Source organism: Anabrus simplex, chromosome 2, assembly GCF_040414725.1.
Source record: "Anabrus simplex isolate iqAnaSimp1 chromosome 2, ASM4041472v1, whole genome shotgun sequence".
Taxonomy (NCBI): domain Eukaryota; kingdom Metazoa; phylum Arthropoda; class Insecta; order Orthoptera; family Tettigoniidae; genus Anabrus; species Anabrus simplex.
The window spans coordinates 168,249,806-168,264,619 of NC_090266.1; the positions used below are offsets into that span (position 1 = coordinate 168,249,806).

At 36.6% G+C, this 14,814-nt stretch overlaps 1 protein-coding gene across 1 annotated transcript in view; it reads right to left on the bottom strand.

The window, feature by feature from the left end:
* Positions 1 to 14,814, bottom strand: part of LOC136863963 (ubiquitin carboxyl-terminal hydrolase MINDY-3 homolog) — a 323,174-nt gene that overhangs the window by 216,985 nt on the left and 91,375 nt on the right. Inside the window, exon 4 of the mRNA XM_067140422.2 lies at positions 11,777 to 11,891. Within this exon, the coding sequence (XP_066996523.2) occupies positions 11,777 to 11,891 (115 nt within the window). The remainder of the gene's footprint in view (positions 1 to 11,776; positions 11,892 to 14,814) is intronic.

Sequence of the window (14,814 nt, forward strand, 5' to 3'; positions counted from 1 at the left end):
TCAGCATGCCATTCCTCTGGTTCATACATTTTCTGATATTACTGGTACATAACACACTGGTTCATCATAGCATTCGAGCTATTCAATCCCTAATCTGAGGCACTGATTGGAATGAGTAGTGTGCATATTTAACGGAATAATGACAGAGGAGTGTTCACGGCAGTCTGCGACGTAGTTATTCCAGCTCTGGATCTTTGGACTGTTAGATCAGCACCGTAGTACTGTTCGTTGAAAGTGAGAGTATGTGCGGTTTTTCATTTGATCGAGTATTTTATATGATAACATTGCTTTCAATCGCTACATTCCTACTGACATTTTTGTAATGACCTATGTTGAATTCAGTTAGGAAAACCACCAAGTCAGTCTTTCTGAGAATGCCATAGCAAAGCACGGGTACATCAACTAGCAATAACCTAAACATCAATATCACCAAACAAACTCAAAAACAAAATAAAACAGGACAATCTACTAATAACAAAAGCCGACAAAGGCAACACTACTGTCATGATGGATAAGAATGAATACATAAAAAAGACTAAAGAATGTTTCTAAGACAACACTTTTTCAATCAAACGCTGAGATCCAACCAAAAACATGCAGAGGAATTTAAGAAATCTACTCAAGAACACACACTTCCTTCTCAGTGAAAGAGAATCTGCTAAACTTATAACAATGAACCCTCAATTACCAACCGCAAAAACCTACCCTAAAATACACAAAGAAAATGTACCCACGAGACCGATCATGAACTATACAGCCAGTCGAACCTATAAACTATTGCAATTCATTCAAAAATTTCTGAAAAAGCATTATTCATTTTTAGCAAACAAAACAATACAAAACTCAATAGATTTTTGCAATAGAACCAAAGAACTAAAGATCGAACACCACCATACCGTTGCCTCATTCGATATAACAAACATGTACCCTAACATTCCTATCAAACAAACAATCAAAATAATAGAATCCAATTTAAAAAACTTGAGCACCTTAGAAATAGATGAATTCATGAATTTACTTGAATTTGCCATAAATAATAACTACTTCAGATTCCATGATACCATAAACCAGCAACAAGGCCTACCTATCGGATCTCCTGCCTCTGGAATATTAGCAGAAATTTATATAGACTACCTAGAACACACGTCAATCAATAAAATAGATAATATATATTTTTGGTGCAGATTTGTTAACGGCATCTTTGTAATCATAGATAATAGATCCACTGACGCGAATACTATACTAGCCAAACTTAACACATTGAACCCCAAATTAATTCACCAAAGAGACTGAAAATAACCGCACCTTAAATTATTTGGACTTGACAATAACCAAACACGACAAACAGTTATCTTACAAAATCTATAGGAAACCCACACACACACCTTAAATACCATAAAAATTGATTCTATTCATCCTAACACACATAAAAGAGCAGCCTATTATAGCATGGTATATAGAGCATGTAATATTCCAATGACAACAGAAGATCTAAATAACGAATTAAAATTAATCCATGACATAGCCAAACATAACGGATACAGCAAAGAAATGGTCAACAAAATCATCCACAAGATAAAATCCCAACCTAAAACCAAATTAACAAAAATAGCCAAACCCAAGAAAGATTATGTCTTATTTACCTTCAACAAATACCCACATATACACTATAACTAATATTTTCAAGAAGCACGACCTGAAAATAGCATTCAAAACCACACACAACAGCACCAACACCATACACAACACCAGGACAGTCAACAATAACAATAAATATAACCAATCAGGAGTTTACCATATCAAATGCAACAACTGTGACATAAGTTATATTGGACGCACAGGCAGAAACTTTGCCATCTGCTACAACGAACATATAAACCCAGTAAAACACAACCATTTTTCATCAATAGGCTAGCATGTAGAAGAATTTAATCATAGTTTCATAGACATCAACAAAATTCTAAGGGCCCCCGCTCAACATAACCGAAGATTTCTATATCTCCCTGGACCAATACACGAATCACAATCACAATATTAATGACATTACAGAGAAAACCAGCATCATCTTTGATAAAGCCTTTGCTGCATTAAAAACTGACTATCTCAAAATAGTAAACAAACAGAACATAGCACGCCTCAAAAGACTGACGAATCGCAAGCCTAACCCCACCCCTACTCCTACAATAGCCACTCCTCCTACCCCTCCACCCATTCCCCTCTCCACAGCTAACATAAGTCCCAGACGCACTCGCAGTAGGACACAGCAAGCTCTCAAACACAACGCTACACGACCTCCACAACAACAGCAGTAAGTACCTATTTCACCTCCACACACACCTCAGGCATTCCTTCATACCCATACTGTACTTATGTTCCTATACTAGCTTATCTTTACAGATAACAGCAATATCTACAACACGAATACAGACGAGATAGAGGTCACTATCAACAACTCCTTTAATCAAATTTTCAAAACTGAAGACTTTGCAGTCTGCCATAAAACTTACAGAAGTATATCAAGGGTTGAATCACAACAGTACTTGAAAAAAAAATTACGACAAAGGTTTTCACCACGAATTAACATGACATATTGTCCCCTTCAAATTTGGCATGTAAGAAGTATTTGTAATATCTACAAGTGTAAGATTATCATTTTATTAGCACGGGCGGAAATTTCCCAACTTCGTGTTATAGAGAGTAGTGCTCTGGCACGAAACCGGATTTTCCAAGCGAGAGGGGGAGCTATGGTTTTTGTGTCAGGCTGCCAGCTGTCCTCACGTGACCCACTGGGAGAAGCCAAGGTCGTCTGATCGATAACGAGCAAGGCCACGTCACACCTGACAGTACTCTAATGAAATGTAACAGCCTATCAGGTGCAAGTCACTGACTACTATGGCGACACACCCTCATCTTATGATGATTAAATACCGGCGTTTCCAGAAGAGACCGTCTCTCTTGATTTTGACTCTTTCTTGGATAATTGTCTTGGGAATTCTACGCTGACATTCACGTCGCAGACACTCTTGGGTTCGATCACTCGGCAGAACAGATTCATTGTCCATCCTAGATCTACGAGTTTAGCAGATTTTACGGACGAAGTTACGTATAATTCAACAATATAATTCATCGTGTGTGTGTGTACAGGGCACATCTTAAAACTTATTTGTCAGTTTCAGCTCCTACTACTTGTGAAGAGAGAAGAGGAACTACTGCGTGCTGATTGAGATAATTCAAGATGCCACCACATCAGGAAGACGAAGCCTACTACTATTCCATATTAATCATCGCAGCTAGGTGTACTAAAATGTAAGGCAATCTCCAACATGGAGGAGATGACGACCGGTGGTGGATGACCTACCACACGTTCCGGGTCATCGGCAGAAATCCAGTCTCATCAATCATTTAAGTACAATTTTATAATATTTATCTGTTCATCTTTGTAGAGATAATGCTTCCTTATTCATTTGACGTAATTTTCTTCTAGTCTTGCTGTAGTTTGATATTTTCTTTCTTCTTTCCATGGTGTAAGGTAGTTGTTAATTGGGTGTGAATGATTATTGGTTCCTATTAGATAGCTAGTGATGAGTGAGTCTCTTCTATATTTATTCTAGCTGTCCCATTCAATAGTATAGGAGTGATTTAAAAATCATTGTACTCGCCGATAATAATAATTTAATTTTGAAATAATTTATAACTTTTTCTGTTTTGAAGTCATGTGGGGCAGATTGTCGGCACATTTATGTCGAATTTTCTCTATACATTATTGTTTTTCTCTATGTGGATTTTCAGGCATGTTAGTGTCATCTGGTAATTTATCGAGCCTTAGCTTACGCGGATTTGTGATCTCGCACACTTAATAATAATAATAATAATAATAATAATAATAATAATAATAATAATAATAATAATAATTAAATTCCGTCACGGGTTAAATAAGAAATTAAGGGTCATGAGTGTAAATATCGTTTATTCTTGTGTGTGAAATATTAATATGTGCTCTAGCAGGATAAATGTGAGCCTGGAAGACGGCCGAATCTTGAAGGATTATTTATTGCATTTATGGACTTGGGAATGGATCAGTTATGTGTTGGACTTGTGAATCCATTTATTGAGTCTCATGTGAAGAATATGTGTTGTTGAACATAATTTCTTCAGGTGGAGCACGTTAGTCGATAGCCACTGATTTTAAGTAATAATAATATCGTGACTCATGAACCATAAACGGGTACGTTTATATTTGACCTGCGTTATGTGCGTTTCTGTAACGATAATTTTCTCCGATGATATCCATCGTAGATATTCTCACGAGCATCGTTGTTGAATCTATCTTCTTTATTTAAGTGATAATCCTGACATCATCACACTCCTAGTTGATGCAAATGGTATTTCTTTACCCAATACCGTCATCAAAAATTTTCTAAGATTTAGATTAAAATTAAAATGTAAAACTCGTGGACTAGAAATCGTTGTAAACATAGTAAACTGTTACCGTGTACCCCAGTGTGAAGGCTGTGTGTGTGAATAATTATTTCTGTGGATTGTGATATTTCTCGTGATTACAATTTGACTCGATCACGTCTTCATTGCGTGAGTACTGATTGAAAATATCGTTGTTTGTGTTGCTCCCATTTGTTGAAAAGTAAATCTTTCGTGAATTTTATTCCGAAATTAGGTAGAGAAGGGTTTAATGTCTTAGATAAAAATAAATAAGCAAGTGTTATGTACATGGACAGGAGTCACAAACAATTTATTGTAAAGCCTACAATACTAGAATTTTTCAATGTGTGTAATACTGAAGAAGGATATTGCATTAGTTTGAGTACTTATTATGGAAATTTTGAAGTGATAATTATGGAAAATTTTTCATTTTGTAAAATTAAATCTGAGGAAGACATGTTGAATAATATTTCGACAGAATTTTTTTTTTCTGTTAGTTTCAAACTACTTGAAGTAACGTTAATTTAACTCGTTAAACAGGAAGGGATATAATTTAATCGATGACGATAAATGAATCAGAAAATATTTATTAAAAATTTAATTTGTAAATAATCATGTTAATATTAGAGAGAGGTCTTCTCATAAAAATCCGTTTATTATTTTATTATGTCAGATGTAGGCTAATCCTCGTCTGTGTATTCCCAGAAATTATGTTACCAGAATTATGGGAAGAATATTTACGTTGTATCGAACGGACTGGCAGAGAAGATGTTTAAATTCCAAGATTCTGTCCGATTTAAATTGTTGTTTAAGAGTGTTGATTTGTAATAAATGTTAAAACCTAATATTTGATGTGTTGATTTTATTGTCGCTAGTCCTTATTTCTATTCCTGCCCTAAAAATTTTTGCAAAGATAGAAAACGAACGGTCTACGACTGAGACTCTCGTTCTCCGGCTGAGTAGCGAGGTAAGAAGGGTGCAATATATTAGCCAAATACAATATTCTCGAAGATCACTTTATGCAACTAAATTAACATAGCCATACAAGTGCAAGAACTATAAGGAAGCTTGAAGAAGGAACTCCACTCAACACGAACTCTCAAATTTTAACAAGTGTTTTAACATACATATACCTTACATTTTAGTATGTTTAAACTTATCAAGTGTTTTATACTATGTTTTATGTATTTTAGGGCCTGTACTACGACAGCCAGATAAGAGTGCGGTAAAAATTTATTTGGCAGTTTGGACATTTAACTGGAAGTTCGGTTGAAAATGCATACTACGCCTTCCGTTTATGTGCAATCTGGGAAAATATTCTCGAGTATAGCTATGCCGAAGTTGGAGAGGCTGTTAACGCTCTTATCTGGGACTTTGTTCCTATCAGGGACACCACTGTAAAGAATCAAGATGGCTACACATCAAGATGAATATATACATCTGCATGATGCTGTGCGAAATTAAGTTGTTACAATGTAATCTATGTATATATTTATAAAGTATGTCATGCTTCCTGTCCAGCTATCACAGAATTCTTAAAGGTTTCCCAAACTAGCAAGTTGTTGCTACTGACTATATGAGTAGCACACAAGCAATCAACATGAAGCTTCATGGGTAGCCGTGGTCGTTAGCGCAGCATCATTTGCTGCTATGCAGTTTTTTGTGGGTTCGAGTCCCAATAGTCTAACATTTTATTTACCTTCTAATTGATAGTCAGTAGGGTACTAGAGGTGATAGTACACATTTCCTAATCATTAAAATGCATGTCAAAAGCGTGGGTTCCATTCCAAATCAATCCGCGACGCACATATGGGGTAAAGGAATACGACATTGTTCATGGTGATTCGTCCATGGAATGAGGATGTTAAGGAGGTTATATTTCTTTTACTTCATAACAACCTGCTACAAAAGTATTTACGCTAAAGTGAGATAAATGTTTGGCAGTTACTATTCTCACATTGTATTGAAAAGAAAGAAACTAACTACTTATTCAATGAGCAAACAATAAATTTAATTAATAATAAAATTAATGATCCTACGACTATCGGCAGCCCTGAAAATGGTTTTCCGTGGTTTCCCATTTACACACCAGGCAAATGCTGGGGCTGTACCTTAATTAAGGCCACGGCCACTTCCTTCCAACTCCTAAGCCTTTCCTATCCCATCGTCGCCAGAAGACCTATCTGTGTCGGTGCAACGTAAAGCCCCTAGCAAAAAAAGATCCTACGCTGGATCAGTGGCATTAATCACGAATATAAACTTTACTTTCACCGTAACGCGCATCCTCGTAAATAGTACTAGACAAGAAAAGACACATAACCTGAATCTTAACTTTTGCATCCAGGTTACATTTTCATTGTTTTCATTTTCTCTAACAGTTTCAGTTTCGTTATACAGTCAATTAATTTTAACATTTCTTCATATGTGTATATTTCAGTCCTAATTCCGTTTTTGAACTGAACTTCCACATTATAGCTTAATAAGAGTCTGATACTGGGTTCTAGCAATACAATTTCAAAAGGAATAGAGCTAAACAAACGAAAACACCAGGGAACACGTGTACCACCGTGCTAAATTTCACTATATTTTCAGTAACCTTATTACCAACCCAATAAAAATGTTACTACATCTTCCGCATTACAATACCGTATCGTAATCTATAATCTTCATTTCCGTACTGACGAATTACACAATTAAAAATAGGAAAGATTTTCCACCAATCAATACTTGTTTTTTTATTGCTTATGTTAAGCTACAGGACCGGTTTCGACCCCATATACAAGGTCATCTTCAGCTGAACCATGAATACATATTTATATGATGAAGCTTTGATTAAATTGCATTGTCGAAGGAATGTTATATGATGTGCATTTAGTCACATACAAATGGGGCATGTCTTATCGTGAATTGGCATATATGTCAGTATGTACAATATTGCAACTGTATGTCTAAAATATTATGTTGAGGTCTTAAAATTAGTGTATAAAACATATCTTCACTTAAACTAATATATATATATGTACATGATAAAATACAATATATAAAAAACATTCCGTGCACATGAACATTCGTATCTTGCTTGTTGGTCAATTCATCAACTCTCGTATTTAAGTCCCATTTACATTTGTACACTCAGCTGCTGTTCTTGGAGTTTAAAAGATATGGTTGTAAAATTGCATGAGTAAAAGATTAGTCTTCATGTGGGATAAAACACTTTCCAATTTTAAAAACAAGGGTGCCAGATGTATGGATAAAATTCGGCTAAGATACGTTCAGCTCTGCTATGTATGTATCCTTATGTTAGAATCAAATCTTGTTGTCCTGTGGCGTCCGTAAAATTGGGTTCAAAGTAATGGCTCCTTTCCCATTTGTAGCTGTGCAATGGTGTTATGTTTATCTGTGGAAGATAAGATTGAGCTATGAGAGATATTACAACCATATCTTTTAAACTCCAAGAACAGCAGCTGAGTGTACAAATGTAAATGGGACTTAAATACGAGAGTTGATGAATTGACCAACAAGCAAGATACGAATGTTCATGTGCACGGAATGTTTTTTATATATTGTATTTTATCATGTACATATATATATATAAGTTAGCTTAAGTGAAGATATGTTTTATACACTAATTTTAAGACCTCAACATAATATTTTAGACATACAGTTGCAATATTGTACATACTGACATATATGCCAATGCACGATAAGACATGCCCCATTTGTATGTGACTAAATGCACATCATATAACATTCCTTCGACAATGCAATTTAATCAAAGCTTCATCATATAAATATGTATTCATGGTTCAGCTGAAGATGACCTTGTATATGGGGTCGAAACCGGTCCTGTAGCTTAATATAAGTAAAAAAAAAAACAAGTATTGATTGGTGGAAATTCTTTCCTATTTTTAATTACAATACCGTGGTTAAAATCCGCTGGTAGTATGCAAGAAAATATTTAACTTCTAGTTTGCAAAACTGCAGCCTATGTATCTGGCTGTTTACCTGACAGTCGTAGTACAGGCCCTTAATATGACTATTGTGCTCAATATGTTTAATGTACACTTAATAAGTTTTAGCTTACTGTAGCCTTCACTGCCACATTGATCATTGACACTATTTTAACCCCACATAGACAAAACATTACTACAATATATTTTATTTTTAACCCCTTTAGACATCCGGATGCTATAATCATAATATCTTTGTGACATGTCTAATGGCTACAGTATTGTAATATACCAGCTGATGATGGCCATGGAAGGCCGAAACCAGTACTGCTGTGAATCTGTTTATAATAAATAAAGTGCCGGGCTGAGTGGCTCAGACGGTTAAGGCGCTGGCCTTCTAACCCCAACTTGGCAGGTTCGATCCTGGCTCAGTCCGGTGGTATTTGAAGGTGCTCAAATACGACAGCCCTGTGTCGGTAGATTTACTGGCATGTAAAAGAACTCCTGCGGGACTAAATTCCGGCACCTCGGCGTCTCCGAAGACCTTAATAAAGTAGTTAGTGGAACGTAAAGCAAATAACATTATTATTATTAATAAATAAAGTACTGATAGGTGGAACACATTTCTTGTCTGTATACGTGCATCCAATCAACACGGAAATGAAACTTATAGATAATAATACCTTCGGTAGTGTTCGGCAAGTTGTTCCGAAAACCACTACTCATAAATTTCACCAGTCATTTCCTCGTGGGCGTCCGCTGTGTTTTTATGGCATAAAAATGTTAGTTCAGCATTTGGAACAAAACCATGTTCATTACCTGCGTGGACTAAGGCGAATCTCGTTCCTCGGCTTTTCGGTAGCCCAAGTCCCGAACTCACCCCTTCAATGGTGGCCTGCCGTGGACTTTTCACTGTCGTATCCTTCCATTCTTTTGTCGCTGTCTGCCCAATATTTACCCATGATTTATCTGTGTAAATTATAGCTTTATTTTGTGCCCTCAAACGTTTTATCTCTCTGAGATATCTGTGCCTCCAATTAATAATTTCATCGGTTTCAATGAAAGCTGCTTTATTACCCCGTCTTACATAATGCAAGCCTATATCATGTAAGAAGCGATACAATGTAGTTTTGGAAAATCGTGGCAAAGAATCGTCTACATTTACCCGACTCAAAATCGCGTTCAATGTCGGTGGTATGTTAGCAAATAAAAGAGAGTGAACCACCCGATGCACTCCACTTGGCACAATTTCATCATATTTAATTTTCCTTGCATTTTTCTGCCGTCCTTCTTTTTTTTTTTTTTTTTTTTTTTTTCTCGAGAGTTTGCAAAGGTCCATGTGCGTGTTCCTTCCTTATAGCATAGATTGCTCTTTCAGAACAACCTGCAGATTTAGCTGTTTCACTGACTGCGCTACTCACATTCATAGTCTTTAAAAAATAATTTAGGACACTCATTATAATATTGCGATCTTTTCCCCTGAGTTTACCTACGGAAAGTTTTTTTTAATTTGACGATCCATTGTACATCCTTCTGCACTTTTTCTTCGAACAAAGAACCCCCCGCGCAAGCACGAACCCACAACTACACAGACTACACAAACACAATCCATTTGTCCTCAAGAACTATACATTTATCAATGATTTTTATTTAACCAATCTTATAATAATGATTAAATGAACACCACTGCACACGACTGTCTGTATATTTAAATGCTCACTGTTTGGGAGATCCCTACTGGCCAGCCAGCCGAGTCACTCGTGAAACGTAAACAAACGAGACGTTCTCCCTGTCATAAATTAAGAGATAAGCGAGGTAAGGTTTGAGGTATGATTTAAAAATAACTTTCATATCCGAAGACCGTCTGCTTTTCTTTAACCACGCCATGCCAAGTCAATAGCAAAGACAGTGGCGAGCGACTGACTTTTTCGTGTACACATTTCTGCCTTTGTTCTTTGTACTACGGAATGTTTCCTTTTCATTTGTACATCCTTCTGCACTTTTTCTTCGAACTAAGATCCCCACGCACGAGCACGAACTCGCGAACCACACAAACGAAATACACTTACCCTCAAGAATTGTACATATGTCACTGATATGTATTTAATCACTATTATAAATACTACTGACAAAATGAGCACTGCACTGCATGCAACTATCTGGAAATGTTAAAAGCGCATGTTACGGAGATCACTACCGGTACTTCAACCAGCCAGACAGCTGAGTCGCGCGAAACCAAAATTCAAGTTGACATTCTTCCTGTCACAAATTAAGAACTAAGCAAGATAAGAACTTCAGGATTGTTTTTAAAATAACTTCCATATCTGAAGTCCATTTGCCTCGTTTTGACCCCCTGTGTAAATTCAATAGAAAAGACGCTGACCAGCGACTGACTTTTTCGTGCCTGCACATAAAAATCCCTGAACATGACTGAAAATAAATGCATATACTGCAATTTATCATTTGAATTTAAAAATAAACTTATCTACATCGAGCTGAAATGTTTCTTTACCAGCAGTGAAAAAATTAGGAAAATACTGAATATAAAATAGAAGTCATGACATGATAAGTTCTATGAAATGAAGATTTTGCATTTGACGTAACTTTCCATTACATTACCATTTTCACATTAAATTATTTTTTTACATTTTTTTTGTTAACGGCATCAAATGTGCCTTGAAATTCTGTACATAACATAATCTTCACCCATTTTAACCGATAACATTCTGATTTACGGATATTTGGCAAACGCACTGCATTAGAGTAGGACAGCGCTACCCGCAAAACATGGGAGAAGGAAAGAGACAGAATTATCCCATTACTGCTGTACTGCATTTTAAGACTGGAACACTCTAGTGACCCTACCCTCCCATTTGTAGTGCTGAATAGCCTTATGCTTGAAGAATGTACTCGTAACAGGTAATCTTTACAGCACAGGACACAAAAGTTCAAAAGTTCTGAGTGTACTTGGTGAAAATTCTGTGAAGCACTTACATACAGTCCCACTGAGGTTCTAATTTATTTAAAGGCTGAAGAAATGAAAGAGTAACTAATTTCAAGAATTTTTGAAGTGTCAAAGAAACCCATTAATACAAATTTGAAATTCATTCGTAACTTATGACGTTGAATTTAGTACTGAGAACTTCATTCTGGCCTAAATTAATGAGTTTTTATTAATAAATGAAATTGTTCTGTACCTCAATTTGATTTTATTTCTATCCCTCAATGTTTTCCCATTTTAATACCCTGACATTTACTTAACGTATTCAGAAATGGTCCACCCAATGGGAATCTACGGGCTCCCTGTAAAGGGATTAATCTTGACACTCCAAAATTAATCTAAAAATGCATATCAAGAAATCAATTATTTAAATAAATGTATTACTTACTTTGGTGCACATGACTGAATATAGGAACAAAAGAACACCAAAGGTATCGTGCAACATCTCTATCCTCTGGTGATAAAAGGCTTCCACATCTTCCCTAGTTTCCAATGGTACAAGTCTAAAAATAAAATAAAACAGGATTCACATGACAGTAAAATAATCACTAAAGACAATACAATAGCTCATTAAGGACCATGCAAGACAACTATTGCACAGCCAGATCACAAGTAGATATTGGAATGAAAGAAGAAGAAAAAGGCAAGCTCTTAATTTCATGTGACTGCTGATATTGAGATCATAGCCAAGGGACCCTCTAATCTACACAGCTGCGATTTTTTTTGTAACATCCCATGGTACTGACCAGCATTTGAACCTTGGCTGCCTTGGTGAGAAGTCAGCGGTTACAACACTCAACCATAACACCAACTGTATTCTTGAGTGCCATGTGGTCAACGTGACATCACTCTTAGTCACATTGCATGGTTTCTGAAACCAGCAATAAAGATGATTACTGCAGTGTACAATACGATATGAAATGATATATGCATACTCCTTTAGGAGCATTTTCATAACTGTTGTACAAGCAGTGTCGCGCATAAAATCTGCAAATTACTGAAGAAAAATTCTTATTTTCCATTATGAACAATCTATTACATTCAAATATGAGATTATGTAACTTGAATCTTCAAGCTGATGTCGCATAACAAATTTATGGGACCTCATGAAATAATAATTCCTTTACATCCCACATATACGCTTTTCACAGACACTGAGGTGCCAAAATTTAGCCCTGCAGGAGTTCATTTACGTGCCAGTAAATCTAGTGACATGAGGCTAACATATCTGAGCACCTTCAAATCATGCACTTGGGTAAATCATTGGCAAACGTAACCTCACATAACGAAAGAAAAAAATCACTATTCAAAGACGAGGACAAATTATGCTGGCTCCCCTGTGCAAATGCTTTATATTTTGGATTACCTACTGTACTCTTTGCATTGTTTAGATGCATTGTTTAGAGGCCTTGTACTTGCACTGAAAGCGCACAACGGCCGTAAAACAAGGTGGCATATCGAACTTTCCTATGACGAGGGGAGTAAGTGACTCGCTTCCGTGTGTGTTGCAGCACAGTAGAGATCAGGCCAGCTAGGAAGACGTCTGGCAGCGCATGCGCACTTTGGACTATCCCACGTAGCGCATCCCCTCCTAACAGAGCTCCTGCTATAAGGACAGTTCAGTGCATAAGTTTACACTCAGCTGTCGCGTGCTCCTCTCTAATTTCTCGTATTGTAGTATCTGTGGTTAGTGATGGTGTGCGTTAGGCCTATCTGTGACAGTATGGAAGGCGTTAAAAGTAGCCTGCATCATAAGGTGCTAAGAGTCAGACTCGTGCAGCAATCCTGAACATTATAGGCTTTATGGAAAGGGAGGCAATAGAAGAAAAGTTTGTGATAGATTATAAGAAAATGCAGGAAAGAGTAGCAGCATCTGTTGGAGTGTCAGAAAGTTCTGTGGCACGGATTAAGAGTGAAAAACGAAAAGCGATAGACTTAGGAAAACCTATGGATAGCTTGTTTGAAACACCAAACAAAAACAGAATGCGCACAAAGAATTTTACTGGACTGGACGACTTTAACGAAGGTGCCGTACGTCGTCTTGTTAACAATTTTTATTTAGACGAAAAATGTTTACCTACAGTTTCAAAAATTTGTGCAAAGTTAGTTAAAGACTTAAATTTCAAAAGATCCAATACTAGTGTCAAGCGAATCCTTCGATCATTAGGATATCATTGGAAACAGACAAACACTAACAAGCGCATCATAATGGAAAAACATGACATAAAATACAAAACATTTGTTTATTTGAAGAAAAAATTGCCCAGTATCGGGCGAAGGATAGGCCTATAGTCTACATGGATGAAACCTATATATGTACATACGTCCCATGTATCCAGCAAAGGCTGAGAAATGAAACTACTTAAATGTAAAAATCGGTCACCTTCCCGTTAGTACGAAGCACACAACAGTAGGCCATGCACCACATTCTGCAACGAAAGGTTAACTTCATGGACATCGCATTGCATTGCAAATCTCTACCAGCTGCAATCTAAAAATGTGCCAGCTATTTAATCATATCTTCATGTGCTGTCCTTTACTCAAACATTGACAATTCCCAACAGAGGAACTTTTCAGCGTTTTTCAAGATATTTTAACAGGAAGCATTAATGAAACATTTTAACATGATGCAAACGCATCTAAGGATTTTAGAGCCAGGGATGTGTGAGATCTGGTAAATGAAGCACTGGTTAAGTTTAAGGAAGCGGAGATTGTTATCAGTGGAATACTGTGTAGGAGGGATACTGACTGGAAGGTGATTGGGGATTTAAATGAGACTATGGAGTGGGTAGGTGGGAAACTGGGACTGAGATTTCTAGATCCTAATGGGTGGGTAGGAGATAGGGAGCTGCGCTCAGATGGCCTTCACTTAAACTGCAGTGGTACATATAAGTTAGAAAATTTGTTTAGAAGATTTATAGGGAGGTACATTCAGGGAAATGGGGTGGCCTAGGGAGCAGTGATAAGGGAACAGGGAACTGGAAGTCAAGTAGGGATGACATAAAAATGTTAGTGCTGAACTGGGTAACTATTGTAATGAAAGGAATAGAATTAAGTAATTTAATAGATATATACTTACCAGATAATGTAATAGGAGTTGAATCATGGCTGAGGAATGATATAATGGATGCAGAAATTTTCTCACGGAACTGGAGTGTGTATCGTAGAGATAGGATAGGAATGGTAGGAGGGGGAGTTTTCATTCTGGTGAAAGAAGAATTTATAAGCTACGAAAAAGTTAAATATGACAAACAAGAAATTCTAGGTGTAAGGTCCATCTCTAAAGATAATAGGCAACTTGATGTCTTTGGAGTGTACAGACCAGGAAAAGGTAGCGCTAACGCTGATTCAGAATTACTTAAGATAATCAGCTATGTGGGAAACGACAAGGAAAGGAACGTGATTGTAGCGGGTGATCTCAATTTA